General features: G+C 44.1%; 1 protein-coding gene across 3 annotated transcripts in view; it reads right to left on the reverse strand.

Moving 5' to 3' along the window:
- PTPRF (protein tyrosine phosphatase receptor type F) overlaps positions 1-27,639 on the reverse strand; it is a 607,591-nt gene that overhangs the window by 81,568 nt on the left and 498,384 nt on the right. For all 3 annotated transcript variants that reach the window (XM_044442788.1, XM_044442787.1, XM_044442786.1), the window contains exons 8-11: positions 11,618-11,887; positions 10,464-11,045; positions 9,881-10,014; positions 8,204-8,348 (exon numbers count right to left, since the gene is read on the reverse strand). In XM_044442788.1, coding sequence (XP_044298723.1) covers positions 8,204-8,348; positions 9,881-10,014; positions 10,464-11,045; positions 11,618-11,887 — 1,131 coding nt within the window. The remainder of the gene's footprint in view (positions 1-8,203; positions 8,349-9,880; positions 10,015-10,463; positions 11,046-11,617; positions 11,888-27,639) is intronic.

A 27,639-nucleotide genomic window follows, 5' to 3' on the forward strand; every position in this document is an offset into this window, starting at 1 on the left:
TCACTTGATCCACGCTTGGCTCTAAAGGTGGGCTGGGCCTTGGAACCCCAGTTACCCAAATTATGCTTTAGCTTGAGGTGCATAACCATTTGCTTGTCAACTGTCCCCACCCCCCCTTGAAATTCACCTCCCAATGTTTTCATCCTGGCAAATACAAACATATTTCCCTTGTAAACAAGATCTTGAAACCCACTAGGTGGGGGAAAACAGCTAGTAAAAGAAGGGTTAAAGCACATGCTTCCTTTTTCTGCTCTACTTCAAAGCACCACCTCATCAGGTTTCTTTGCAATAGGGATGGTATCACCGAGTTGATATAAAATAGAACTGCAGTGTAATATGTAGTTTGGCCCACTGACCCTTCTTATTACTGAATCATCAAACAGATCATATACAGCTAGGGTAAGAAAAAGGCAGGTTGCTTACCTGTAACTGTCGTTCTTCGAGCGGCCATCTGTGCATTCACACATATGGGTGCTGTGCCTGCGCAGTGCCTAAGGCTGGAAAGATTGTAAAGCTAACAGTTTTTGGCAGGAAACTCTCCTCCCCTCCCCCACAATGCTATAAATAGAGCGGAGTGTCCACCATTTTCTCAGTCTTTACAAGACCAAATGTTCGTCCCCTCTCAGAAGAGGGATATATAGCATTGAATTCATCAGGGACCATGACAGTCAAATGAAACATGGTACCGACAGAAGATCCACTCACCAACACTGAACAGGGCCGGCGGGTGGGTTGTGTGAATGCACAGATGGCCACTCGAAGAATGACAGTTACAGGTAAGCAACCTGCCTTTCTTCGTCGTGGCCTCTGTGCATCACAGATATGGGTGATTAACAAGCTTACCAGAATTGGAGGAGGGTGGTGTCGTCATCGAAGAATGGCGGAAAGGACTGCCTGGCAAAAGTGCATGGGGTAGCCCAAGTTGCAGCTTTACATATGTCCTGTATTGGGATTCCCACGGCAAAGGCAGAGGAAGCTGCTACTGCTCTGGTGGACTGACCCCTCGGAACAACAGGTAAGTCCAGCTTGGCAAGTTGGTATGCCAGCACGATGGTTTGCACAATCCATTTTGAAAGTCTCTGCGAAGTTATAGGAGAACCCTGGTCCTGCTCTGAATACTTCACGAAAAGACGGTTAGACTGTCGAAAGGATTCCGTACGCAATCTATAAAATGCTAAGCAACAACGCACATCAAGTGTATGAAGAGATCTTTCAATCGGGTTCGATGGCGATGGAAAGAAAGCAGGTAAGACAATGTCCTGATTAACGTGAAACGGTGTAGACACTTTAGGCAAAAACGTCGGGTCCATACGAAGAACCACCTTCTCCTTATGGAAGCTCAAATAAGGAGGATCTACTCGGAATGCAGTCTTCCAAGACAAGAGACGCAAGTCAATAGTCGCCAGAGGTTCGACTGGAGCTCTGGTGAGAGCTTGAAGTACAACGGAGAGACTCCAAGTAGGCATAACAGGACAAACTGTTGGGTGAAGATTCTGCAGTCCTTTGATGAATCTTCTAATGACTGGTTGTGAGAAAACTGACGAACCTTGCATTGCTCCGCAGTAATGAGAGTTCGCACCTGTGTAAACCTTTATAGATGAAGGTTTAAGTCCCGAGCGATGCAGTTCTAAAAGGAACTGCAAGATGTTTTCAACAGATGCCAATGGAGCAGCAAACGAGTTGGATTCTGCAAAAGAGGAGAATCGACGCCACTTCGCTGCATAGGATCTGCACGTCGATGGCCTACAAGCAGATTCGAGAATGCATTGTATATCTGGATCGAGAGAATTCAATCTCGAGGCAAAGTCTATCGGTTCCGAGAGAATGAATGGTGTCTCACTTTCATAGCTGGAAAGTCGAGGTGAATGGGTTGCCGTCGATATTGAGTCGGTAGCGTGGATCATTGGATTCGCCAAGCTGTGAGGCTCAATGAAATTAGATCCAGATGATGAACAGCTCTGCCCTATTGCATTACCAAATGAAGCACGGATGGTAGACAGAGAAAGTTGTTGTCGGACAGATGGAGGAGGGTGGAGAACTATGCGAGATGGGGCCACCAGGGTATAATCAGGATACCCGTGGCGTTGTCGTGGATGATCTTCGATATGACCTTCGTAATCAGAGGAATTGGAGGGAAAGCGTAAAAGTTGATGTTGGACCACGGAACCATGAGGGGGTCACCCATTGATCCCGGTCCAATGCCCGCCCTGGAACAGAATGGTTCGCATACCCTGTTCTTGTGAGTAGCGAACAAGTCTATGCCTGGATGTCCCCAACGACAAAAAAGTTGATTGCAAACTTGTCGATCTAACTCCCACTCGTGAGTCATCAACATTTGCCTGCTCAAAACATCTGCTTCCTCATTGTCGGTACCAGCTAGGTGAACCGTCAGAAGAGTTATGTCTCTCGGGATGCAATCCGCGCCTCTAGCTCAGTCCCAAATCTTCATCGACAACGGAGCTAGAGGCGCGGATTTCATTCCGCCCTGTTTGTTCACATAGAACACAGCGACTATGTTGTCGGATGCGACCTGCACCATGTGTCGCCATACAGTGTTCTCGAAGAATTGAAGGGCTTTGAAAATCACCAGAAGCTCGAGATAGTTGATGTGCCTGGTTGATTCCTGTCGATCCCAAGTGCCTTGCGTCCATAGTCCTGCACATACGGCACCACAACTGATCAGAAATGCTTTGGTATAAAGAGTCAAAGTAGGATGAGGTGGCTGGAACAGAACCCCTACATTCAAATTGTCCGGAACTGTCCACCATTCCAGCGTGCGTAGGACAGACAATGGAAGGCGAATAGGCTTGGTAGGCGAGTCCCGTTGCGGATGAAACGTCTTGTTGAAATGCAGCTGAAGTGGTCATAGTTGAAGTCTTGCATGAGGAACGATGGATACCGAAGCAGCCATGTGACCCAGAAGCTTTTGGATCAAGAGAGCTGGAACAGTCCTGTCTCATCAAATTCGGTGGATCCATGAGTAAAGATTGTCTTGACGAGCCAGAGGAAGAAATGCTCTTGCTAGAGAGAAGTCGAGATGTGTTCCAATGAAGTCGATCACCTGCGAGGAGACAAGGGACGATTTTTCATGATTAATACACAGTCCCAAATCGTTTAGCAAGGAACAAGTTGTGTCCATGGCTGATAGAAGACCTTCCCGGGTCTGGGAAACTAGTAACCAGTTGTCCAAGTAAGGGTGTACTTGAATACCCTGAAGCCAGAGGTGCGTGCAAACCAGGGTCATGCATTTAGTGAAGACCCGTGGAGCAGTGGCTAAGCCAAATGGGAGGACATTAAATTCAAATATGTTGGAACCAACAGCGAAACGTAGGAGATGTCTATGACTGGGATGAACTGAAATATGAAAGTAGGCATGTCTTAAGTCCAGGGAGGTGAACCAGTCCTCTCTCCTCAGCAACAGAAGGATATTCTGAAGAGTGGTCACACGGAATTTCTTAGGTTTGATAAACCTATTAATGTCCTGAAGGTCCAGGATCGGACGGAGACCACCATCCTGTTTAGGGACCGTAAAATATCTTGAATAGAATCCGTGAAGACCCTCAGAGCATGATATCTGTCGGATTGCTCCTTTACGAAGTAGTTGGATAACTTCGTCCACTAGCACTGGTGAGCGTGGTGTAAATTGGATCAGACCCGATGGAGGAACAGTGTCGAATTCTATTCTGTATCCGAGCTGGATGATAGATAAAACCCACCTATCAGATGTGATGGACTCCCAAATGGGAAGTGGATTTTGCAGTCGATCCCCAAATGGGAGAGGGGAAGGTGGGAGCAGGAGGAGAGGAGAGGTTCGCCAAACCCGTCAGTGTTGTCGTTTGTCGGAATCATAGCGACGACAACCCTGCTGGAACCGCTGCTGTGGGGGTTGTTTCCGATGCTGCTGACGTTGCTGAAATTGTTGCCTCCCTGGGAATTGTGAATACTGCTGGGGCCGGTATGAAGAACGGGACCATGACCACTTACGTCTCGGTTGGGAAGGAAGCTCCATTCGACATGCAGTCATCCTTGACTCATGTATAGACTTGAGTTTGTGGTCCGTCCTGGAGTGGAAGAGGCTGAAACCGTCAAAAGGCATTTCCTCAATTCGCCACTTCATCTCATCGGGGAAATTGCAACTCCACAGCCATGCATATCGGCAGAGGGAGATGGCACCAACCAGAGCCCTGGAGTCGGAGTCCATGTGATGTCTCGCTGCTGACAGTTGCTGTATCGAGACCTGCATGGCTTCCTTGATGAAGACCCTTGCTAGGTCCCTTTGCTGGTCCAGTGCATAGCAACTGTAGCGATGACATTCTCAAGCTTTTGCATGAGGAAATACTGATACTGGGCTAGCGTTGCCTCATAGTTAGATATGCGGAGCCTAAGTCCAGAGGCCGCGTAGGCTGGATGTGCCAACATAGCTATCTTCCGTCCCTCTTTATCCCAGGGAGCGGTTTGGCCCCGCGACTCTCTTCCTTGAGAGGACTCGACGACCACCAAGTTCGGTTTCGGGTGGTGCAGGAGGAATGGTATATCCTGCTCCCAAACCCGATACATTGCCTCATACCTCCTCGATGTCAGTTGTGGCTGGGCGGGCAGATCCCAAGGCTGCACCATGGCCTGGTGTAGGGTGGTAATCAGCGGTAGGATAATAGCTGCTGATTGCTTGCCTCTGACAATGTCATAGAACTTGTCCGTGCTGGGATCAATTCGGTGTTGTGCTTCGATCACCAGCGAACGAACAAGCCTAGCCATCAGATCCTCAAAGGTGACGTGGGGTTCCTCAGGCGATCCCGGACCCTGAGTGGTGATGGGTACATCAGGGGAAGTCGAATCCACTTCGGAGTTGTCCGATTCGTACCCATACTGCACTGGGCCGCTAGAGGATGAATCCCCTGGAGAGGCGAGATGCCCTGGAGGTAGATGGGTCTCCTCTTGGTACTGGAGATCAAGCTGATGGGTAATAGGTAAAGGATGAATAGTCATCCCAACCCCCGCGGTGACTGGTATATCGAGGTTGGTCCCATTCCTCCAAGGGCTGCTCCAGAGAATGACGTCGGTGCCATGTCGGGATGAGACTGGTCTCGGTTGCGGCATCAGCATTGGAGAACGTGCCGTAGGTGGTGAATCACGAATCTCACCATCCGATATTGATTCGTGAAGCGGCACGTCGGGTCGCTCGGGAGATGAATGCTCCGAGCGAATGACCCATCTAGGGGACCCTGGAGGCGTCACCTGCATAGCGGTCTGCAGGAACGGGCCTGTTGGCGTTGGTACCATCGTGGCCGTTGGGATCAATGGTGTGGGCAATCCCGAATCACAGTGCCAACCTTGATCCGGCTTCTTAGGCTTATGGGCCGTCTTATCCGACCTCTCCTTCCTTGGCTTCTTATGGCCGGAGGATTTATCAGAGCCTCCATGCTTCCTTTTTTCCTTTTTCTTGTGGGGAGAAGAAGAAGGTTGTTGGGTCTCCACAACCTGGGCACCATCAGCTGATGGGCACTGAGGAGGCGCGGCAGAAGCCGAAGCCGAAGCAGTCTTAACAGCCAGTTGGTCAGACTGCATTAGGGCCTGGTCCCAAAGCATCCTTCTCAGGCGGTTTTCACGGTTTTTCCTCGCCTGCTTCATGAAGGCCTGACAATGGCTGCACTTATCGGTTCTGTGCCCCTCACCAAGGCAAAGGAGGCACAGATCATGTGGGTTGGCTGGCGATATCTTTGACCCACATTGGGAACATTTGCGTAAGGCCGTCTGCTGTGCCATCGGAGAAGGAAATAAGGAGAGGATAGTGAAGAGGTAAGATTTTATATATATATATATATATATATATATATATATATATATATATAAATAGGAGAGTAAGAGAAGAACTCGAACAGGAAGAATAATTTGGAACTTGAATAAAACACTAACTAGTAACAAGAAAGGTTAACAGTAAGAGCAATATGATACGATAACGATACAAATGAGAGAGAAAAGGCTTGAGGCACAGCGAACTGCGGTCGCAAAAGACTGAGAAAATGGTGAACACACTGCTCTATTTATAGCACTGTGGGGGAGGGGAGCGGAGTTTCCCGCCAAAAACTGTTAGCTTTGCAATCTTTCCGGCCTTAGGCACTGTGCAGGCGCAGCACCATGTGTGATGCACAGAGACCACGACAAAGAACATCTTTTATATGCATGGCTGGAGCCATGGCATCTCTTCTTTATTAAATGAATTACTCTGATAGAGATGTTTCAGCACCTCCATATGCAATCTGGGATGACACAAAAAAAATGTGCAAAACATGTGAGCCAAAAGCTCAAATGAATTAGTATTGAAGCATGCCATCCCCTTTGATTTGCCTATTGATTAACATAAACTCAAGTTTCTCAGGTCCCTCGCCATAGAATGGGATTGCAAAGTTTGAGAAAGCTGTTTCAATGAAATATAAACCTGAGAGTCTGTGTTTGTGGGCTCTTTGAAACAAGCTTCTTAATTATTGGTGTCAATTAATTCCTGTTCCAAATGTTTCAATTCACAGGACAGATTTTAAATCAAACAGACGCTTTGGCTCAGTTTGCCCGAAAAGCTAAACTTGTTTTACTTGTGAAGAGCTGTGCTGTGCGCTAGGCAACATTTTGAATATGCAGCCACTGATCAGAGGGTTGTCTGTGTCATGTGAACTTTGCCACTCTAGGTTATTTGATAAGGCCTACTCTCCACAGTTAAATGACAAACTGCAGGTTACATGAGCATTGTTTAGCCCTGAAATAACCCTTGGTATCCAGGCTGATATAACACAGCAACCCTCTTTTCTCCCCAGAGTACGCTTATCAGAGTATGGCTCACTGTAAGTTAAACAACCCCCTTTGAGTCCACACACACCCTACCTGAGAGGTGTGAAGAGAGGTTCTTCCCTTTAGTTCTGGACTGCTACCCATGAATGGTTAAAACACAAAAATCAGGATTCTTTTCCTTTTAATTTCTGGACCTTATGCCTCTTGCACAGACTTCTAACATGGTTCAGTTGCATAGAACCATAAAGCATAAATCATAGCTAGGTGATATTCATATCAGATTTGTCTGCTCTGCCTGGCTGGCATGCTGTCCCAGTCCCTGCCTTTTGGTTCATGGTTTGCTACTGGTTCCATCAGTAGTTACTAACAGAACAATCACTACTCTCCACATTCAGAATGGATTCCTCAGTGTCAAATGTTTCTAAGCCTCCATTTGAACATTGTTTCATATATTTTGTCCTATGTAACATGTTGGCACTAAGATCCCATTAACTGAATCACAGAATCATAGAATAGCAGAGTTGAAAGGGGCCTATAAAGTCACTGAATCCAACTCCCTGCTCAATGCAGGACTCCAAGTGAAAGCAAGTGCACACTAAACAAGGTTGTTGGAATCCTTATGACTGATATACTAATGAAAGGAAGAAAGGTCATTCTCTTTATGATTGGAGCAGTTCTTCCCTGCCCTGATTCATCCCAGGGACCCTTGGCTCCACACGGAAAGAACTGCTGTTGCTTCTGCTACTTCTTACCCCATACAGTCACTCTTTGACAGAAGGGACAAATGGAAATGCCTCTCCCCATGCTTTAATGCTTTTTGCATAAAAGCAAGCCAAAAATGTTAGTATACATTCCCCTAAGAAATTATTAATTATTCCATTTATATGCTAACATTTGGGTCACCCCACAACTATCGACACCTGAAGGTAACTTTTACAGGATTGCAAATGCTTGCAGTTTAGCAGCAATGCAATGTGTGCAGCCCTCCTGTTGAACAGGGATAACTGGATATGCCTGGAAAGGGTGGGAAAAGGCAAGCAGTGGTGTCTCTGACTGGGATATGAGGACATGCAGAGCAGAAATGCGCATGCACAGGGTGCAGATGTCAGACAGTCTAAACCCGCTCACAGCCAAATAGTGAGGTGAGGTGGGGGTGGGGGAGAGAATGTGCCAGTAAACTCACAGAAACATGGGAAATAAATCCCATCAGCTTCTCCCACCTATTCCCTTTCCCCACCATATCTGTGAGTCCACCTGTTGAAAGGGGAAAGCATGGATGGAAGAAAACAAAGGCAAGACTTACCCTGGCTTGTCACGCCACATCCCTCTAGCTCTTGTGTCCAACCTCCCATTACCTCTCATACAAAAAGGCAACAGCTTTTTCCCCTTGCTCATTCTCTTACTGTGAGACAGAGACACTTACTGGACTGTGCTGTTCGGGCCTCCAAAACTGGAGTATAGACCCCCAAGCCCAGCTCAGAGCGGGCTCCCAGCTTGAACTTGTACAGTGTGTCTGGCTTGAGCCCTTCAACTGCGTACGATGAGGTCTGGTCAAACTCCACCTTATGCTAGAAAAGGCAAGATGCAAGTTTTACTTTGATGGAAACGAAGGAAAAGCATGGCTTTTGGTGCCACTTCCTCCCACTCCCACAAGTGTCTTGAATTCTTGCTACAAATACAAATAATGTAACAATGCAATGTTAAACACATTCCAGTAGCTGGGACCTTACCCCAAGGCAGCCAAGAACTCACTGCTCTGACCCTCTCCAAGAATGAAATGTCTGTCCACTGGAAAAGTACCCATAATAACCTTCAACTTGCCAATGCAAAACCATTAGAGAAAGCTCTCCAAGACTTTACATAACAGTCCCCACTCCCCACTCCCAGACTAGAAGAAAGCCTTTTTTCTTGCAACATCTTGTCACTGTTGTATGGTAACATTTATTTACTATTATGTATAAATGTTTGCTAAAATGCCATTAAGGTGGTGAACAATAATTTAAGGCAGTAAAATATTAATGCCATAAAGTTATATAATGCTAAAATGATTGCAGAATTGGAAAGGCTTTTGGGCGGGGGGTAAGATAACAGATAGGTATTGTTTTAAGCAATGCTGATAATGTGCAATCTAAGGCACAACATTAACAGACAAATCTGTACTTATAGGAGCAATGCAATTCATTTCAAGCTATATGGTGTTTTTACATCTAGGTTGGTCTCCGTGCCAATATGAAACTTTCAGGGGATGTGGTCTTTAGCAAGACTGTCTGTATTCTGTGACTTCCTTGAAGCACATAAAAATCACAGAATCTGATATTAGCTACAGAAATCAGCATTCAGAGAAAGGCTTTCTCTCTTTTTAAACTATGGTTTTGGAGCATAAGGATGTAACAATAAAGGATGAGAGCAATGCCTGCGAAATTCCTTAACCCAGAGTGGAGCTCACTAGGGCTTCCACTATTAGGATTCTTCCCTATGACTAGCAGAAGGATTATACAAACTAGTCAATACAAGAAAAATATTTTATCTGTTTAATTCATACCACAGAATCCAGAGTTTCTAGGTTCAGAATTTAGGTGAGCTTCATGTATAATTTTGATATTTGTCAAGCAAAGATGACACAGAGCCCTGGTCTTTGCTCATCTTATGTATACTCATGCTGAATGAATCACTGTCACTTCCCAGACACTATAGAGCCTGCCTAAGGAGGCATGTGTTCTGTTGAGATAGCATACATGGGAGACAAGCTGTGGTTGTCCTTCACTTCAGAGCCAGAACGTAATAGGGTAAGGGGCCTGCCACTAGATAGCTTCTGAGACCAAATCCAAAGAATAGGTGTGGTTGCCAACAGAAATTGTTTCTCAAGGGCAGGGATCATGTGACTGCAAGAGCTCTTGAACTTCTTTTCCATGTGGAAGCATATGCTAGGTTTCCTAGGTGCATAGAGCCCTGCTCAGACACAAGTCGTTTTCAATATCAGACAGCTGCATGAATATTTTAATTGGGTCCATATCTAAAAGGTATGTAGCTTCAAAAGTTGAGCACCAAAATGAGCACCATAGGCAATGTTGGTGTAGTAATGAGTGATTGTGCCACTCACCTCGATCGCATCTGTAGCTTCCCAGAACACCAGCTCATATTTGGTGATGCGTTCCTGAGATGCTGGCAGCCAAGTCAGCATGATCCTTGTGTCAGACTCTGCCTCAGCCTGGAAGTCAGCTGGCTGGGCTGGAACTGGGGACCAGTAAAACAAGAGTCAGCAGGAGGGCACGCTCAAAGGAAGCTTTAAGACTTTTCCAAGACATAACTCTTACCATTAATGCATTCTCAAGAATTCTGCTTAGCATAATCTCTTTCTCCCAAGCTCCATATTTAAGCAAAAACAATGATGTTCTCTCTCAGGCTAGTGATTTATGTCACCTGTTAACTGCAGACACCACTGTCCTGAACCTATAAACAACCGGTTTATGCACTCACTTCCAGAGTGCATACAGAATAACCATCTACAATCTGAAAAGGTAAATGGCCCACCGATCCAGAACAAAAAGCCCAAAGATTTTCCTCACCATGTATGCAATCTGTTTCTGAATCAAACTAGAAACATGGAGTCAATTTGTTGGCTCTTAGAAATATTAGGATATAGCAGGCCATGGAGATACTGTTCACACCAAGTATATACATACCACCCTGTTGGGCCTTGACCTGGATGACATCAGAAGGGGGCCCATCTCCTACTGAGGTGAAAGCCAAGACACGGATACTGTAGGTAGTCCCTGTTATCAAGCTGCCCACGGTGGTGAGAAGACTGTCATCAGTGTTGTGTTTCTGCCACATGCTGAGTGGCAGGTGTGGATCAATGGTATAGTACACCCGGTAACCTCGGATCAGTCCATTGGGCTCTTCAGGATGTTCCCACTGAACCAACATGGTGCTGGCACTCAGCATCCGTGCTTTTACTTTGAGTGGTGGGCTTGATGGAGCTTGCTCTCCTGTCCGTGCCTCAACCAGTTCACTGGGGAGACTCCTGCCAATATTGTTTACAGCAATAATACGGAACTCATATTCTGAGAATGGGCTCAGTCCACCGATACTATAGCGGGTTGTTGCCACACCATCCACTTCTTGGAAAGTCCCTTCCAGTGTCTTGGGCTTATACTGAATAACGTAGTAGGAGATAGGTTCAGCATTTCCTGAGTCCCATGTTAGAGTCACACTGGTTGCTGTTGTCTCAGTCACTAATGGTTCCGTTGGTGGCTTTGGCAATGCTGAAAATAAAAAAGCATGTTGTTGACAGTAATTTGATTAGTGCAAATAGTGCAATGTGAAGAATACAGGTGTTTCAAGCTCTTATTAACATCATTTCATGGTCAGAAATGACATTTTTATACTGCCTATTAGCATATATTCCTTGAAGTGCTTCTTAATGGAAGGGTAAACATAACAATCATGCTATTAGATGAACTCAAAGAACTTGCTGGCGGCTGATTAAATAAAATTTAAATAAGGATCCAAAGTGAGGTTTCCAAGGGAGAATAGGTTCTTCGACTGAGATACTCTTCAGGAAGCCTGAGTCAGGTCCAATTCAGAGAGAATACCAGGAGTGACAGTACAGCCCAACTGTACTGCTGCTACAAGAGCAGTAAGGTTGTGGGCTGCAGGCACTGGTAGCACATGCCTTAATTAAGGAATCCCAGGCTATGACAGCTGGGAAGTTGAACTACTCTCACAGAACCAACATCTATCCAGATGAAAATTTCTGTGACTGGGACATTGGGATTCATTCTTCCCTCCTTCCTTCCTAAAACACAAAGCTGTGACACCATGCGACACATCTTACCTTTGACAGTGATTTGTGCAGTTGCGTGGATAACACCCAGTGAGGACATGGCTTCACAGGTGTAGTTGGCTGACTGTGTGATATTGATCAGCTCTAGAACATTCCTGCCCATTGGCATGTCATCTTCTTTTGTCAGCTCAACATCTCCAACAATCCACTTCACATAGGGCATTGGGGATCCCACAGCTACACATGTGAGGTTCACGCTCCCTCCAGGCATCACCTCGTGGTCACTTGGAGGAATTGAAAATCGAGGTGACACTCGCCGCACTGAAACAAGGAACAGACAACTAGTAGGTTCACAGCGTAGGCCATTTGTATTCATTTGTTTCACAACTGAGATGGAGTATTGGGAGAAGGATCAACATTTGTCCTTAGAGGTAGCAATGCAGACAAACAGAATTCTGTACAAGAGCTGTCCACTGTTCTGTCAAGTTTCATGCCTATGCCTCTCCTAGTTGAACCAGTTTGATCAGGAATTCAACTGTAGGGCTGGCACCATTCTTCTCAGCTAAGCCACATGATTGATATTAAAATGCATCTTCGCATTTCAGGTGCATTCACTAATTAGAAAATTAATTCACTGTAGTCACAGGGTACATTGAACCTCAGCAAGATAGAATTACCTGATGAACTAGTTGGTTTCGCTGCAGAGTAACCTGCAGGCCAAAACTATCTTGAAGGGGGAGCTACAGGCTTTTTCTTTTTAACTACTGCATGCATCACTGATAGCCAAAAGAGAATTCCTGTGGAAGATGCTGCAGTGAGCCTCAGCTTGGTCAGATTGCTGTACTGTATAAGAGTTCATCTTAATAGACAGGATATCAGATCTGAGCTGACAGCAGAGCTGCTGGGTGATGGGGTCCTCCCTGTCTTTGGGAATGCACTCCAGGAGACAGATCACTCCTTGTTTCACCATGCAGCTTTTCTCTGTATCATACTCCTCGCATGGCTTATTTGTAGGCAAACCCTCAGAACCACTAAGGCTCTCAAGCTGTTGTTGGCTGCACACTTCAGTCAGGAAGATGACACTGAGAAATGAGGGTTCTTCTCTAAGGCCAGTGTTATGGGCCAATTTAAGTAGGAATAGAGAAACACAACTGAGCACAGTAAATCTTTGTCTCCTCTGGTCAAACTCATTTTAGGTTTTAAAAAGAGGGGAAGACTGCAATATGTCTCTCCTGAGGAACTGCTGGAAGCAAGAGGAATGGCAGTCTGGGCATGTGTTCCTACTGGGCACCAGCCACATCCCAGGCACTGATTCAGGTTCAAGTGAAGAAGAATGTCTTAGTGAGAATGGGGAGCAAGATTTGGCTCAAGGAATTGGGTTACAACAGGGGGAGGAGGTGGAGGTGATTAGCTCATAGCAGATCTCGGGAATGGAATGGACATACAGCCAGTGGGAGGGATTGCAGGGGATGAGGCGCTCCAAGCTGTGGACCAGCTCCTTCCCTCTGATCTGAACCCCGTGGCAAGGCACCAGCAGAGGCAAGAGGGCCAATTAGATAGGCAGCAGGCCCACCTTTAGAGAGCCCTTTCCGTGGGGTTGAGGCTCAGACATGTTCATAAACCGATAAACTGAAGCTCAATCCAGACAAGATGGAGGTCCTGTTGGTAGGCGGTTCGGGCTTCGGGGTGGGGGACCTGGACCTTGTCCTGAATGGGGTTGCACTCCCTCTTAGGGACAGGGTCCGCAGCTTGGGAGTGCTCCTCAACCCAGAGCTGTCGTTAGAAGCTCAGGTGACAGCGGTGGTGAGGAGTGCTTTCCTTCAGCTTCGGCTGATCCATCAGCTTCGTCCCTACCTGGAGAACTACTGCCTGGCGACAGTGACACATGCATTGGTAACTTCCCAATTAGACTTCTGTAATGCGCTCTATGTGGGGCTGCCCTTGAATACGGTCCAGATACTTCAGTTGGTGCAAAACAGAGCTGCCAGGTTGCTGACGGGGACTGGGTGTTGTTCTCATATAACCCCGGTCCTCTGTCAGCTTCACTGGCTCCCCATTGAAGTCCGGGCCCAATTCAAGGTGCTGGTTATCACCTATAAAGCCCTTAACGGCTTGGAACCTGGTTATCTAATGGAGTGCTTGCATCCATATCTGCCCTCTGTGGGCCTTCTCTGAGGGTGGTGCCCCACTTATGGAATGCGCTCCCCAGAGAGGTCCACCTGGCGCAGTCGTTGTTTTTTGGCGCCAGGCCAAGACCTTTTTCTTTAAACGTTATTTTAATTGTTGAATTTATTTATTGATTTTATATTTATGTCAGGATGTCTCCAGATTTTTATGTATTTGTACAGTTATTTATTTGAATTGGAAGCCACCCCGAGGCTTTTGCGAATGGGGCATCATATAAGTGTTCCAAATAAATAAATAAATAAATAAATAAATAAATAAATAAATAAATAAATAAATAAGGAAGGAAGGAAGGAAGGAAGGAAGGAAGGAAGGAAGGAAGGAAGGAAGGAAGGAAAGAAGGAAAGAAGGAAAGAAGGAAAGAAGGAAAGAAGGAAAGAAGGAAAGAGAGTTTTTGGACGTATTCACTAGATTGGGTTCAACAACTGTTCCCTGCATGCTCAGAGATTCGGTCTGGGTGGATTTTACTAGAGGCAATAAAGAATGTTTGTAAGAAAAATGGACTGTGGCTGGCGTTTGTTTGAAGGAGGAACCTCAACTCATGACAGAAGCCTCCTACTCTGGAATGGATATGTCAGTAATGTTTGTGGGGAGCCTTTTTTTTTTAATCACAGCCCCTTGGCCTCTTCACACAATCTAGGTTGTCTGACAGTGAAGAGCTGCAGTGCTGAGGGTGAGGGTTACCTGAAAAGTAGTGGGGCGGAGTATTTACAAGGACAAAGGGAGAGACTTACAGGTTGGGGCTGTGCCATCTCCATTACCTCAAAATCTTGTTAGAAAAGGGGCAGCTGCTTGACAGACCAGCTGACAAGATTCAGTTCATTCTGACAGGCTGACATTCCCCTGAACAAATTTCTCTTGAGCTCTCTTTGAGTATTCATTCCCAAACTAAAACATTCACAGAAACAGATCAAACACAGAAGCCCTCACACTAGTATGTAGGGTTTGGGGATAGAGAATACTGCCAACAGTGTGTGTATATACTACATCCCATCTTGGTGACAAAACAGGACTCATTAGTGCCTTATCAGCTGGGAGAAATGATAATGTGCAAGTTTTCAACCATCTAATATTTTGAGTTGGTTTTTTTAAATCAGTGATTCAGCCTCAAATCAATAGTTACATGCATGGTCACAAGGAGAGGCTTGCTACCGGACTGAGAGGGAAGATATCCCCAAAAGACAGAAATTAAAGCAAACCCACATCCTGACAGTTATAAAGATACCCAGGTACTTGATGGACATGAGAATGGGTCAACATGATGGGGTAGTTGTCCAACGCAGCCTGGTTCTGATCCGCAAGAGACATGACTCTTCCACCCTCCCACCAATGAACGTGATGTTGAGTCAGTACAGGAAGAGACTGTTCATATGTTTTTTCTCAGTCCAGGGAACCAATCCACTTCCCACCCGCTCACCAACCAAACTGATCTCAAAGAAAAGCAAGCTTTAGGAGTTCAATTACAGGCCCGTGCGTGGCAATTATTCTTTGATTTGACATGCGCCAGACAGGGAAGAGGCCAAATATAGGAGGGGAGCTACTATATAAAATCTAGACAAAAACTGTGAGTGTGGGGATGGGGGTGAAAATGCACAGAAATGCAGCCGCTGGACACTAGAAAGAGACTGGAGAAGTTCATGCAGAAGGACCAAACAAAATCGGTAGCATGCAGGGATCCACCTTCACCATCCACTCCAGTGAGAACCAGGCAGGATAGCACCTACAAGTGCCTCAAATCACCTAAACTACATTTTGATTCATTCATGAGCAGTGGCAAGAATTAGAGTGTGCCTCCATCAGAACAGCACTCCCTGACATCTCCCTCAGACATCGGTCCCCAGCTGTCTCCTTTGTGGCAGTAAAGGAACCTGTCAGGGCCATGCCTGGGAAGAAAGAACATGGTTTGTGGATCTGCTGATAAGCGCTTCAGTAAAGCGATATTGAGAAAACCTCTTGCCCTTTTTGAAATCTGCTGTTTACTATTCTAGTGGCAGGGGAAGAGAAAAGGTTACTTGACAAAGTATCAGAGATGGGTTTCTTCTAGCTTAGCCTCAGGATGAATGGCAATGAATATTTTTCTTCCCCGCATCCAACTCTTGAAAAGTGTGGGGGAAGGAAATTTTAAGGAAGCCTGCAGGCAAGTCCCTTCCCCAAGGCTGGTTAACCCAGTGATAGTGTCTGAGGACAGAAAAAAAGTATTCTGCTAGATAACTGTAGCAGAATGCCAATGCTGTGACTGAGTGAAGATACACATCTCCCCAAGGCCTGCACTGACTTGAAACTGGTGGCCCCTTTGCTTCTCCTGTGGCACCCAGATGTTACAGCAACAGTTCTAGATTGGTGGCAAGCACAAAAGTGGAGGAACGAGGCTGCCCTAGAACTGCTGAGGCTTTTGTTCTCAGGGAATAGAAACCATCTATCTGTTTCACTGTTGGCCTCTTAATGACCCCAGCAAGTGACCTACTGTAAAAAAAACTGCCCGTCCAGCTATCCAAACAAGCTAAAACTGCAGTGTACAAACAACAGAAATTGATTTTGTTGCCCAGAAGGGGGAAAAAGAACTTTCTGCACAAGGGGAGACTGCTAGATACAGGATTCGATGTGTGCTGATCAAAGGCTTTGCCTCTCTCTCTGGCATCACCTTGTTGGCTTTTCTTTTCCAGTCTGGTTGCAAATATTCATCAGAAGTGCAGCAAATCAAGCTGTAGTTCTCAATGTGCAGAGAGAATGAATAGGGTCGGGGCAATCGATGAAGGATCAGAGGTGGAATTGGGGATTGTAAAATGTCAATTAAAGAGGGAAGAATGGGCTCAGATATGTTACTGTCAATCCAGGCTAGATTATAATCTAGCAAGAGTGCCTGGAAGATGATAAATGAGGTGGATTTCAGCCCAGTACCAACATATTATCCTATGGAAATTGGCAGTTTCTTTGTCTTCAGAATCTAGTGGGATGTGAAACAGGGCTGTCAATCAGCATTAGAAGGCTCTCGCAGAGCAGAGATGGGGAGTCTCACTTACACAGCATTCACTTGCCTGCATATGCTGTAACTTCCACCAGGCTTTAGTCTCTCTCTTCTCTCTGGTCCAAGAGTCAATTTATCATTAAGGCACCGCTATCCCAACCATTTGTGGGAATCTGTAGAAATCTTTCAATTCACAAAGCAAATCACAAGGGCTAACAAAAGTAGCCCAGATCCCTCCCAAATATTCCCAATAATATTCACACTAACAAGGCTTCCCTTACACTATACTTTTTCAGCAAGAAGGTGTGACAGTATTTTTTCAGGGGAGGTAGGTGTAAACTCTTCCTGGATAAAATGGGAGATAGCAACTTTTAGCTTTTGCAAGAAACACATGGGAGAAATGTATAAAGATCTATTGGCAGATTTATTTCAGCAGATTATAAAAAGTAAAATTCACTGTCATTCATCCCAAGGCATAACACTGTACATGACTTGCATAAGGTGAACAACCTTCCCCACTGAAGTAAGCATGGAGGTTGGGCAAGAATTTAGCACATATGGTAGAAAATAAGTGAAATAGCATATCCTGAACTATCTCACAGCAGTGGAAGTGGGAAGAACAGACCAGCAGAAAGTAGGTTGGCATTTTGGGTACTGGAGAGGGTAGAAGCAAGCAATACAGGAAAGAGAGGTAGTAAACTGTTAATAATTCATCATGCATTAGCGTGCACCTTCCCTACATCCACAGCAAAGGAGCATGGATCAATCACCCTGCTTCTCTTATATTAGAGCAGCTGCTTCTCAAATTTCATTAAACACTGAGATCATCTCAAAGTTCTCCTCTTCCCACCACTTTTCTGCTTCCATCTTGGGAAACTCCAGGCACTAGACAATTGTTCAAAGCTGGATAGTTATAACAGCTAATTAAATTATTGTTGCAACACTAAAAGAAGCAGATTCACTGGAACAGAAGAGAGAATGGCAGAATGAAATGGAAAGTGAAGGCCATAAGCCAAACCAATGTTTGTCTAAAGCAAAAGTTAAATTTAGACAACTAATATCCCTACTACATGACTTTTTTTAGCTCACATTGTTGGACAGTAGGATTAATTTTCTAATACTTTGAAGGGTATTAGAAACCAATTAGTGCCATTGCTACCACACTTTTAAGCTATACCTCCTGTTCCTAAAGGTTCAACATTTTTCACAGTGTGACATTAAAATCCCTGTCACAAACTCTGCTTCATCTTCTGCAGATATTATACCAGCCTGCCCTATATCTTTGCCTGTTAAACTTTGTCAGGTGGTTGATTAAAGCTCAAGAATCAGAGTCTTGACTTAGCTTTCAACCTTCTCAGTTGGAACAAAAAAAAGAAAGTTGCCCTTAACAGCTCAAAAAACAAGGGGAAAATATTTATCAGTGAGACAGAAATCTCATGACCTTTTGTATCAGTCTTGATTTTTACATCAGTATTGACTTATTGAATTATAACAAATGTTGATTTTGAGGGGCAGATCATGCAAAATTTCTCATTCAGTCATTCAGGATTAACTGCCTTGTAAGCACAAAACAATTGCCTCCTGCCCCAAAGATATGACTCTGGCTCTCAGCTCCTGACACATATATATCAATTACATCTGTGTCAGATTAAAAACATTGCCTTGGCTTTATGGGAAAGCCTAGCTAAAGCTACTGCATCAGGAATCGGAGTGCACCTTTCTCTTGTATTGCCCAGTCCACTACTTCAGCTTACTCCGCTCACCTCAGCAGCTTCTAGACTGTGGAGAAGGCAACAGTCTAGAAATCTTGTCAGAGCAGGGTAACTCTTCTATCCTTCCCTCCTCCACCTCCTCCTCCTCTTCCTCCTCACTATTGTCTTAAATAATATCTCCTGATGGAAAGGTGGCTCCTTTGACCTCATAGTCTATCAACAGAATCACCAACAGGAAAGAAAAAAGGAGGAAATATGTATTCACAGCCTAATCTCCTACTCAAACAATGCTGCACTATTTATGTTCCCTAAGAATCCCTGAGTGCTGACATTTTACAGAAAATTTCCAAAACAGGTCTTAGACATTTTTTGGATTATATTTCAACTATAACTGTTAGAGCTAATTATTTGTGTGGACAACCCATATAAAAGAGGATCTATCATTACAACAGTGCTATGCCAAAGATCCATCACAGTTCGGCCTGTGACATGCTAATAACAAAGCAAGGGAGAGGCAGACTGTGCCTCTCTGAAATTTACATTCATTCACTTCTGAAAAGAACACAGCATTGAGGAGGGGAGAGAAAGAAAAATGCTGCTATATCCAGATAAAACAACTCTTTAAGAAATAACCTGGTAGCAATTGCAGAACAATAATTAAATGCATGAGTGAACAGTACATAGTTGAAAGTAAAGCTGAAAAAATATAAGATGTAATCAACAGTGCCAGAGACATTCTAAATACTGGAAACATCCCAATGGAATATTTAGTCCCTTAAGTATTTTCTCCCTTTAAATATTTGTGCTCTAGTGCATTTATGGGAAGCCGGGCCTAAATGACACTTTGTTCTTGCTTGCTTCACATATGGCCTTTTTTCTACAAGGATGTTTGAAAACACACATATGTGGGAACACATTTACACATGAAACTAGTGTCTATTTTGCAGCACGTACATAAGACTGGAAACTGCTCTGGCTGCAAAACCTCTGCACTAGGTAAATAAAAGACTCATGATTGTCCTGTTTGAAGGTGCAAACATTTTCTTTGGCATCTAATGTGGAGAAAACTCCATGTACATGAAGCAGTCCTAAATGTCCATCTATCAGCCAAGGCTGTTGCTGCTGAGGGTATGTATGAATGGAAGGACTGAATTTCTTTGATTATTTGACCTGAGCACAGCAGAGTGTGAGGCATGAAGAATCTGTAGTGCTTTAAGATCTTTTCACTACCACTTCAGCATCCTTTCCTGCTAGGATTACATGGAATGTTATTGTCCTCTACAAGCTTGCATATAAGACAGAAAAAAAACCTCATCCCCTTGCTGTCTAAAGGGAGTATATTCAGAGAAGGATAATGAGAACAAAAGCTACTGCTTTGGGACAACTGCAATAACAGCTCATTAAACATGCTCTAATTACAATCCTAATGAAGAATGACTGTTTAGCTGCTTGAGGGGTCTCAGTTTAAGGACACGTCCAAACAGAAGCTTCTCAGGCTTTACACAGTTTAGTGCTGAAATGTAAGAAATAGAAGAATGCAGGTAGCTCAAAAAAGCCCTTAATTTATAATGCAGATTCCAGCTACTTGTTCTGACAGGCAGAAGGCACTAATGATCAGTCCTGTGATCACTAAAGCTACAGAAGGATTAGGTGGGGCCAGTATGGGATCAGATATTGGGATGTACAATCTGCAGGATGTACATTAGTCCTCCTTTAAAACAGTTACTGTGAAGATCTTCCCCGAGTCCCAGCATTGTCTGCTCTACAGTAATTGGCACTTTTGTGGGTATCTAAATTAATGGATTCAATCGTCCTTGTAGAAAGGAGAATGTTGTTGCTACAGGTGCAAATTAGTCAAGACTGTGGTAATGCCAAGCCAAGCAAGCATTTTTCTTTATTCCCAATACTCAGTGCCATTTTGGAAATGTCTAGCCTAGAACTGATATGTATTTCAGAGAAAATACCTTTGCTCATGCCTGCCATCAAAGTTAATATCCATTGATCACCTTTCATCTAATAATTTAGTGCAACACAGCACTATTAATAAGAAGGCAGATAGGGTAGTGGCACACTTTCCTTCCTCTTGCACAGTTGTTGCTTAGTCACTGTGCCAGAGTCTCAGGCTGGCAAGTTACACTCTTGTAAAGAAAAGCCTAAGGAAGCCCTGCTTTTCCAATTACATTAGTGGTACTTTGCATGTACTACAAAGCACAGTATCTAAAAGGAAGGTGTCAAGTGTCTTATAGTAAGGAGCTCAAGGGATTAAAAAGCATCTCTGCTTTCTGTATCAGTTGCTTTTACCCAGCCCACAACACTCCAAGCAGCTTACACTGTGAGAGACAGAGGGAGTGTGTTTTGATCTAAACCTCAAATGAGCACTTTGCAGCCCTCAACAGAAAGAGAAAACCACACTGGAATCAAAAAGGTAACAGGTTCAGGCAACCCCCATCCCCAATGGCTCCCATCTATTGCCTACCCCTAAGAGCATGCATCCCTTCCCTTCACCCAACTCAAACAAGGAAATCTTTCTGAAGGGCTGCATGCAGATAAGGTTCTGTGCATTTTAAACATCAAACGACAAAGACATGCAAGCAGTGTGGTCAATGCTGTCAGCAAGGTCATAGCAAATAGGAAGCAGATTCCACCAGGCCTGCTGGGCAGTGCTTGGCAGGGAGCCAGGGACCATCAGACCCTTCTTCTGAAGGGCTGGCTCTATCCCTTACTGGAAAAGTACCATTAGAGGTGGCATACTGTAGATGGATAAGAAGTGAAAAGGACCAACCTTCTCGCTGATCTGAGAGATGAAAGTTTGTTTTGTTTGATGACATTGTGCGATGAAGATGAGAAGGGAATAAAAAAAGACAAGGAAAAACACAGAGAGTAAAAACAGGCCAAGCTGCATGTGTCTGCACAGCACTGAAACAACAAGACATGAATGCTGAGACTGGCCAAGACTACCCGCTGTGCAAGTGCACACACACACACGCACACGCACACACACAGACTTGCCATTCCTGCTACAGAACAGAGGATCCAGCTTCTCTTGCTTATCCAGAGGCATGAGGCCCAACACTCAACATGTAGAAGTACATATGTCAGACATACCAAGGTTTGAGGAGATTTTGGTAGGGATCCTCACTCTTGGCTAGGCGCACACACAAGAACAGATGCACATACAACCAGCACATATTTACATACCCCACCAAATCTCAGACACCACAGAATATCACAGCAAATGCCAAGCTCTGTTCTAATAGCACAGCAGAGGCACTTTAACTCCATTTATCACACTCACAGCTCAGTAAAAGTACACATGCCCCAACACTGCTCAACACAGAGGAAGCAGTCCTGATGAACAATGGAAATTCTTCTAGCATGAAGAGCCATTTGCTCCCTCTTTCCAAACAGAACTAAAGGCAGCAGAAAAATATTAGTGTGGTATGAACATTAGCAAAGATAAACATTAGTAGTAGTTGCTGTGTCAGGGCCTCTGATGCACTGAACTGGAAAAGAAAGAAATCAAAGCAACGGTCATCCCAAATTGGCCTAGCAATCTGGTGTGTTCGCTGACTTTGTTCCTGCAGGAGAGACAGTGAGAAATTAGTTGTGCTTTCTTGAATACCATGGAAGGCATGGATTCTTTTGTCAAAATGCCCTTATAGAGAGATATCCCAGCATGTTGCCTGAAACTGAACCCTTGCTGAGAGGGAGACTGGTGGTTAGAAACAGCTTATGAGTCACATTTTGAGAGTGGAGGGAAAGAGAAAACATTGCTTGTTAGCAGAACACATCATCAATTAAAAACCCTTAATGGGACAATATACATAGTGGATGGTACCATCAGTAAGTCATTTGCAAGGATAAGAGAAGATGGGATTTCAAGTAATTTTGCAGATGTGTGGCCACCAAACTGCTCCTTAAACACCAAGATGAACCATGGGATCCAAACAATAATCCACAGCACACACTCAAAGCACTGATGCTCTCTGGTACATCCTTGAAGAGCCACACTGGGAGACTCGAGAACCAGCATGAATGCTGAATACTGTTACAATAGCCATGAAGGACAGATGGTATAAAAATAGTCTTTGTTCTGCTTTCCCCTTGCTACCTCCCAGGAGTGGAGGGTGGTATTTACATTTCCTGATTGTTGGTGTATGTATGTGTGAATTGAGACAGGCAGAAAGGCTGCATCACTTCTGTAATTCCTCAGAGATGTGATAGGAAGGGGTCAAAAGCTCAGCCTCTGGGTGCATAGATAAAGGATTGGGAGTGAGATTCCACTATTTTATATAATTTGTTCTCATTTAGAGGGAGAAACAGAAAGTCTAGTCACCTTGCAAAGAAAAGATTTGTATTGCCAACACCTCAGCAATTAGACTTCTCATTGAGGTGTCTGGGTTGTATTACTTTAGAATATTCCCCTATACAAATAACTGCCTACTTACCACCTAATTAACAATCCTTGTGCAGAGTATAGTCAGGTTAGAACCATTCTTAATGCTATTGAATTTGTTATTTTTTAAACAGAGGCAACATTTTCATGGAAAAGTATGCAGTCAGGTGAGCCCTTCCACTTAAGCAGTCTTCCTTAGTATAGCCCAGATGCAGGTTGACTACCTCTTCCAGAAATGTTAGAGTAACTCTTTGCAAAATTACCAGTCTTCCATGGAAAGGACCTAGGAAAAGAGGACTGTGCTGTGCTAAATGACAACAATGCTACAGTATCCATCGGTATAAAGGATGGTTTTCCACAGCAGACCAAGCGAACTGCAATGGTTTACTTACATGTATTTGTACATTAGATTATAGTTAAGTAAAGGTGTTCTTATGAAACGTGCTAATACAAACAGGTAGCTTTCTCACCTGCCAGTCAAGAATGATCCTGCAGTCTTTAATTTGCTACTAATTGCTGGATTATCTCCTAATCTCTTCCTTAAACTAATGGATTATAGGAAATAAACATTTGTATCTGACTCTGCTCTGGAAAGGAAAGAACCTGGATGAGTTAGCTTCACCTTCTCATGACTAATGCTGATGCTTCTGTTTTATCAGACAATATTCCAACACCTACTGAATTGGAATGCTTGCTTTTTCCCTAGAGCCTTTCATTTCATCCCTTATCTCTGGCACAGCCAGAAACAAACCTTCCTGCAGGGATTTAAAGCATGACAGTAAGAGGTGTGTTACATGGGCAAAGAAATTTTAAGAAGCAAAGTAAATCCCAAGCCCAGAAACTCAAGTCCTGCTACTGCCTACAGAGGCTGGAACAAGCCTTGGGAGTTCCATGTTTCAAGGACAGCATCTGCCTGACGGCAGTCTCAGCCATGTCAACGGCCAATGACAGTGAAAAATCAAAGGAGTTAGCAGACCTCACAAGGCATCATACTATTCTCAGCACTTGGTGGCCAAACACAAAGCAAACTAAGAGACTGAACACATTTTGCATGAAGGACAACTGCCACAGGAAACAATTAGAAAATTAAATTAAACTACTAAATATGGAACAATGCAAAATATAGCTATCTGTTTCTTTACTCCCTTCCAAAGTTAAGGTACCATGAGTGAAAGGGCCCTGTTCACAGTGCCCTCCCATGTGCATGTGCTTCATTCAAAGCTTTCAGTAAGCAATACTATTCATAAAGGAGAAGAAAAAATCGAGAAGTATCATATATACCTGATTTCATCTTGTCTCAACCTGCACTGTATGTGACAGCAAAAAGATTATGTCTGTTGCTCTAAGGAAGAGGCACTGACCCTCTTTAAGTTTAAGGGGAGAAATCAAGAGTTTCCCCTCTTAGGAACTGAATTCCAGTGGTGGGAGGGCCTGAAGACAGAACATTTTAACATAAAAGACTTTTTTGCCAATAATTGTCAGGACTGCTCTTCTGCTCCTTCAAGCAGAGCAGGACAAAGACTTTCTAATCAAAAGGCTTATTACCGTATGTTAAAACTTACCAGCTAGGCTGTCTTTGTGGTACAAAAGAGCATTGCAGTAGTCAATAACAAAATAAAACAGACAACATTAGAATACTGGGCATTAGGGAAATGAGGATTAAAGATAAGAAGCTGGTTCCAAACCGAATAGCCCTCCTTTCCTCCAAGCTGACAAAAGCTATCCAGACCTTCAAATTGGACCCCCCTGCTTAAGGGCTGCTCACTTGCAGCATCTGATGCTTCTCAACTGGTATGCCCTCTTGACCTGATGCTGTTTACTTGGGTTAATGATGTTAGAGCTGCACCCCTGCCTCCCACCTACTCATTAAACTTTCCCACAGAATTGGAAACTGTATGATTTGCAGTGGGTGCCTAGCTTATATCTAGGTCCATTAGCTCTGGGCTACAGATTCTGGCCCTATCTGTCTGACTGAGAATCTGATTCTACAACCTTTGAAGGAGTGGACTCAATCCCTACAAAAACTGTACCTTAGGCATGTCAATTTTTTAGAATGGGCTAAAACTGCAAAAGCTGGAAACCACCAAAGCCTATCTGGGGAAACCTGAAAGGACCTCAGGAGGAACAAATCTGGCTCCTAGGCATGAGATTCAGCACCCACCTGACATGTTCTTAATCAGAATACTTTCTTTGCCACCCACTCTCCACACAGCAGTACGAGGGATAGTTTGCCTCATTCCATCTAACCTATTGATAAAATGATTGGATCTAACCTATTGAGGAGTATGTGTGACTTTTCCATGTTGATGGGTCCAAATTAATGGATCTTTTCCACCCATCATGTGGGCCACGTGCATCCTTTTAAAAAAATTAGATTCTTTTGATACAAGATTGCACAAAAAAGAAGTGGCTCATGCTGCTGCTGTATATATGTGAGCCCTCCAGAAGTCCTCCAGCAAAGATGTCCTTTCCAGACAATAGGAAGCATTAAGGCTTTTAGATATTAAGCAGTATATGAATAATTACCTGGGATGGGTGCAAAGGATTGGTCATCACCCAGCCAGTCAGCCAAAGAAAGGGAATGAAACATGGTTTATTGTTACTGTGAAACATGATTAAATGACCTTTGCCACAATGATGCCCTGTGGTGATTGTGCAGTGTAATGTTATGTAAGTAAGTGTAAGTTTGTTCAGATGGACTTGTACCCTCCCTGATCATCTGGATTGGATACAAGGTCCTCGGTTCCACAGCAGAAGGGCAATACTCACAGAATGGGATTTCTCCTTCCTCGTTTGCCCTGGCAGTCCCACATGTACCCTCCAATCCATGTAGGAACTAAGTGTCTAGATTCAATCCTTGACTTATTTTTTTAAAATTCTCAACAGAGCTTAAGGCTGCTAGTTATGCAGAAAATTGTTGCTTCACAGCGCAATTAATTTTACAGCATAGCTGTGCAATGCCATTTCACAGTATTGTAAAACACCTAGAGCCTCTTTTTAGCTTTATAGTGATGTCATGGGCTCTAGTCAAATGAGGCTAGAATCTTCACATTGAAAAAAATTAGTCAATGCTTTTGAGAAGAAACATTCTCATTAGCAGCAGCTCCAGATAACAATTTAAAAGTTGCTAAAAAGTGAATCACCCAAAATAGTATTAACTAGTCTAAAATTATTTGGATGAATAAGTGATAGATGATGCTTGGATGATGATCAGCTTTGTTTGGTCTTGCAGTGCTATAAGAACCTTTCAGTGATGGAATGATCTTCAGTGATGGGATGACAGTGTGGATCTGAAGTGGATCTTATAACTATATTCACCTGAACAGAGTTACAGAGTTTTCTGCATTCAGGAAGAATGAATGAATCATAAAATACTAGAGTTGGAAGGGACCCATAAGGCCTTCGAGTCCAACTCCCTACTTAATGCAGAACTCCCAGTTAAAGCATGCCTGACAGATGGCTGTCCAACTCCCTCCAGTGTGGGAGAGCCCATAATTTTCCAAGGTAATTGGTTCCATTGCTGATGCTTTAACAGTCAGGAAGTTTTTCCAGATGTCTAGCCAGAATCTGGCTTCCTGTAACATAAGTGCATTATTCTCTGTCCTGCACTCTTACAGACCAACTGCTCCAGAATTTTTCCAGGTATTGGGAAACTAACTGGTCTGTAGTTCTCGGGATCCTCTTTTTTCAACACAGGAACAACATTAGCTCTCCTCTAGTCATATGGCACTTCTCCCACCCTCCATGAGTTCTCAAAAATAATGGACAGTGGTTCTGAGAATTCTTCTTCCCACTCCTTTATGACTCTAAGATGAAGTTCATCGGGCCCTGGAGAGTTGAACTCATTCAACCCAATTAGATGATCCTTGACCATTTGTTTAATACTCTTAAGCTTCAGTGCTGACCCTTCAGTGTATTTCATGCCTGCCAGGAGGGTTATGAGCGTGTTTCAGCTGAATGCAGTTAGTTTCTGTATGCTCAGACTGTGTATGCACTCAGGGATCCTGAAAGTGTGCTGCACTGTAACTGCATGCAACTGTGTTCAGTCAACTGCAGTTACTTCTTCTCTTTGGGGGGGTGAGTTGGGAGGAAGGCATAGGGCTGGAGCACATGTCCCCATCTTCTCTCTGGAGTTATGATTGAGTGTCCACAGAGAGCTAAAGCAAAGTTTTTTTCAGGAGGAAGGTGATGCATACCATGTTCTCCATCCTGGACTTTGTATCCACTGAAGTTGGCCAGGGACAACTGACAGAAAACAAAAATGGGCCAGATGAGAAACCTTTGAACAAGAGTGCTAGGCTATAAAAACCTTTTCATGGGATGATGCATGTGCTTATTCAGACCATTTGAGATCTACAAGCCACATGAGACCTAGAGCCAGCATGGTGTAGTGGTTAAGAGTGTGGGTCCAGGACTCAGGTGATCTGCGTTCTAGCCTCTGCTCAGCCATGGACCTAGCAGGGTGACTTTGGGCCAGTCACAGATCCTCAGTCCAAAGTACCTCACAAGGTGTTTATTGTGGGGATAAGACAGAAGGAGCAGAATAATATAAGCTTCTTTGAGTTTACTGGGGAAAAAGTGGGATATAAATCTAATAAATAAGTAAATCTGCTCAGCCCCTCTGCTTGCTTGTAAAGTACACAAGTGGAGTTCTATGCTGCATACTTTACTCATGGGAATATGTGGTGGCATTATGAAAAAACCCAGCTCCCTATTGCATTTTTCAGTTGTTCCTGTTGCATATAATAGTCAATAAGCCACACTGATGTAGTGTAGTGTTCAAAGGTTTGGATGAAATAGCAAGTCTTCAGTTCAA

Source organism: Varanus komodoensis, unplaced genomic scaffold, assembly GCF_004798865.1.
Source record: "Varanus komodoensis strain SLA01 unplaced genomic scaffold, ASM479886v1 scaffold1, whole genome shotgun sequence".
Taxonomy (NCBI): Eukaryota; Metazoa; Chordata; class Lepidosauria; order Squamata; family Varanidae; genus Varanus; species Varanus komodoensis.